The sequence below is a fragment of the Lipotes vexillifer genome, unplaced genomic scaffold (genome assembly GCF_000442215.2).
Source record: "Lipotes vexillifer unplaced genomic scaffold, Lipotes_vexillifer_v1.1 scaffold2094, whole genome shotgun sequence".
Taxonomy (NCBI): domain Eukaryota; kingdom Metazoa; phylum Chordata; class Mammalia; order Artiodactyla; family Lipotidae; genus Lipotes; species Lipotes vexillifer.
Genome location: NW_006790887.1, coordinates 1,591,295 through 1,592,628, shown reverse-complemented (window position 1 = coordinate 1,592,628; position 1,334 = coordinate 1,591,295). Strand labels below are relative to the sequence as shown.

Sequence of the window (1,334 nt, the reverse complement as noted above, 5' to 3'; positions counted from 1 at the left end):
GAATGCCGATTTCATCTGGAAATACAGGAGGAAGAAACAAGATGTGCAGAGGTTCTAAGGGCTCAAACAGAAACGTTCAAAGGTAAGGCAGATGCTGGAGAGTGAGACTGTGCCCCGGATGGTGTGCATGAGCTGACATGCAAGTAGCTTGCACCTCACTCGGAAAACTGGTGTTTAAGGTCACTTGTGTGTTTTAAAAAAAAGTCTGCTTCCACTGTTTTTTAATGAACTGCTGGCAAAACTCATAGCATTGTGAGTAATGGGCAGCGGGGTGTGTTTGGGGCCGGGGGGCGGGGGGGGGGGGATCATTCACACAAACCTTTTAAAAGAAAGCCTCACCCTTAACAGTGATAGTTTCCTTGGTCTGAGATAATAGCAGCAGTTACTAAAGTAATTTAATGGGCGTTGTTACACTTTGCCAAAGCAGCTCCATTTTCCATGGAATGAGTATTCATGCGATTTCTTGCATTTAAAATTCTTAGTTACATCACAGATGATTTTGATCCTGTTAAGAATGGTGGGAATTTATCAGAAATCAAACAGGAAAATGAGACTTTTGCTTTCCTGAAGAACAGACCGGTTATGAGTACAGTGAGCTTGCTGACTATTTCTCTACGTCCCAGAAGCAATGCCAGGACAACGTGCACTCACCCTGGGCACCATCTCGTGTCTGTAAACTTTGAAGGTTCTGGGATAACATCCAGATCATAAACAATAGCAAAAACCTCTTGTCCTTCCGTTTTCTTTTTCTCTGTTCTGTGTCATTATTTTGTTCTCCTCAAGAAAAAAATTTAAAATCAAAGTACAGCCATGTGTTCAAAGTCTGGTGTCCAGCAGAGGCCTCAGATGGGAGTCACAGACGTGGGCGTGTTCAGACCTGTGCTGCCCCGTAGAAGCGCGCAGAGCCTCACGGGGGATCGTGAACTTCCCAGTAGCCACGTTAAAATAAGTGAAAAGAAACATGATTTTAATTTTTAAAATATATTTTATTTATCCAAATATATCTGAATCATGATCATTTTAACTCGTAATCAATATAAAACATTGATGAGAAATTTAACCCCAGTAGCCACGTTAAAATAAGTGAAAAGAAACATGATTTTAATTTTTAAAATATATTTTATTTATCCAAATATATCTGAATCATGATCATTTTAACTCGTAATCAATATAAAACATTGATGAGAAATTTAACTTTTTTTTTTTTTTCTTTGCGGTACGCGGGCCTCTCACTGCTGTGGCCTCTCCCGTTGCGGAGCACAGGCTCCGGACGCGCAGGCTCAGCGGCCATGGCTCACGGGCCCAGCCGCTCCGCGGCATGTGGGATCTTCCCG

The 1,334-nt window shown here is 42.1% G+C and overlaps 1 protein-coding gene across 1 annotated transcript in view; it reads left to right on the top strand.

Moving 5' to 3' along the window:
• The window catches only part of VIPR2 (vasoactive intestinal peptide receptor 2), a 76,519-nt gene that overhangs the window by 2,667 nt on the left and 72,518 nt on the right, over positions 1-1,334 (top strand). The window contains exon 2 of the mRNA XM_007463987.1: positions 1-82. This exon is cut by the window's left edge and continues 30 nt beyond it. Coding sequence (XP_007464049.1) covers positions 1-82 — 82 coding nt within the window. The remainder of the gene's footprint in view (positions 83-1,334) is intronic.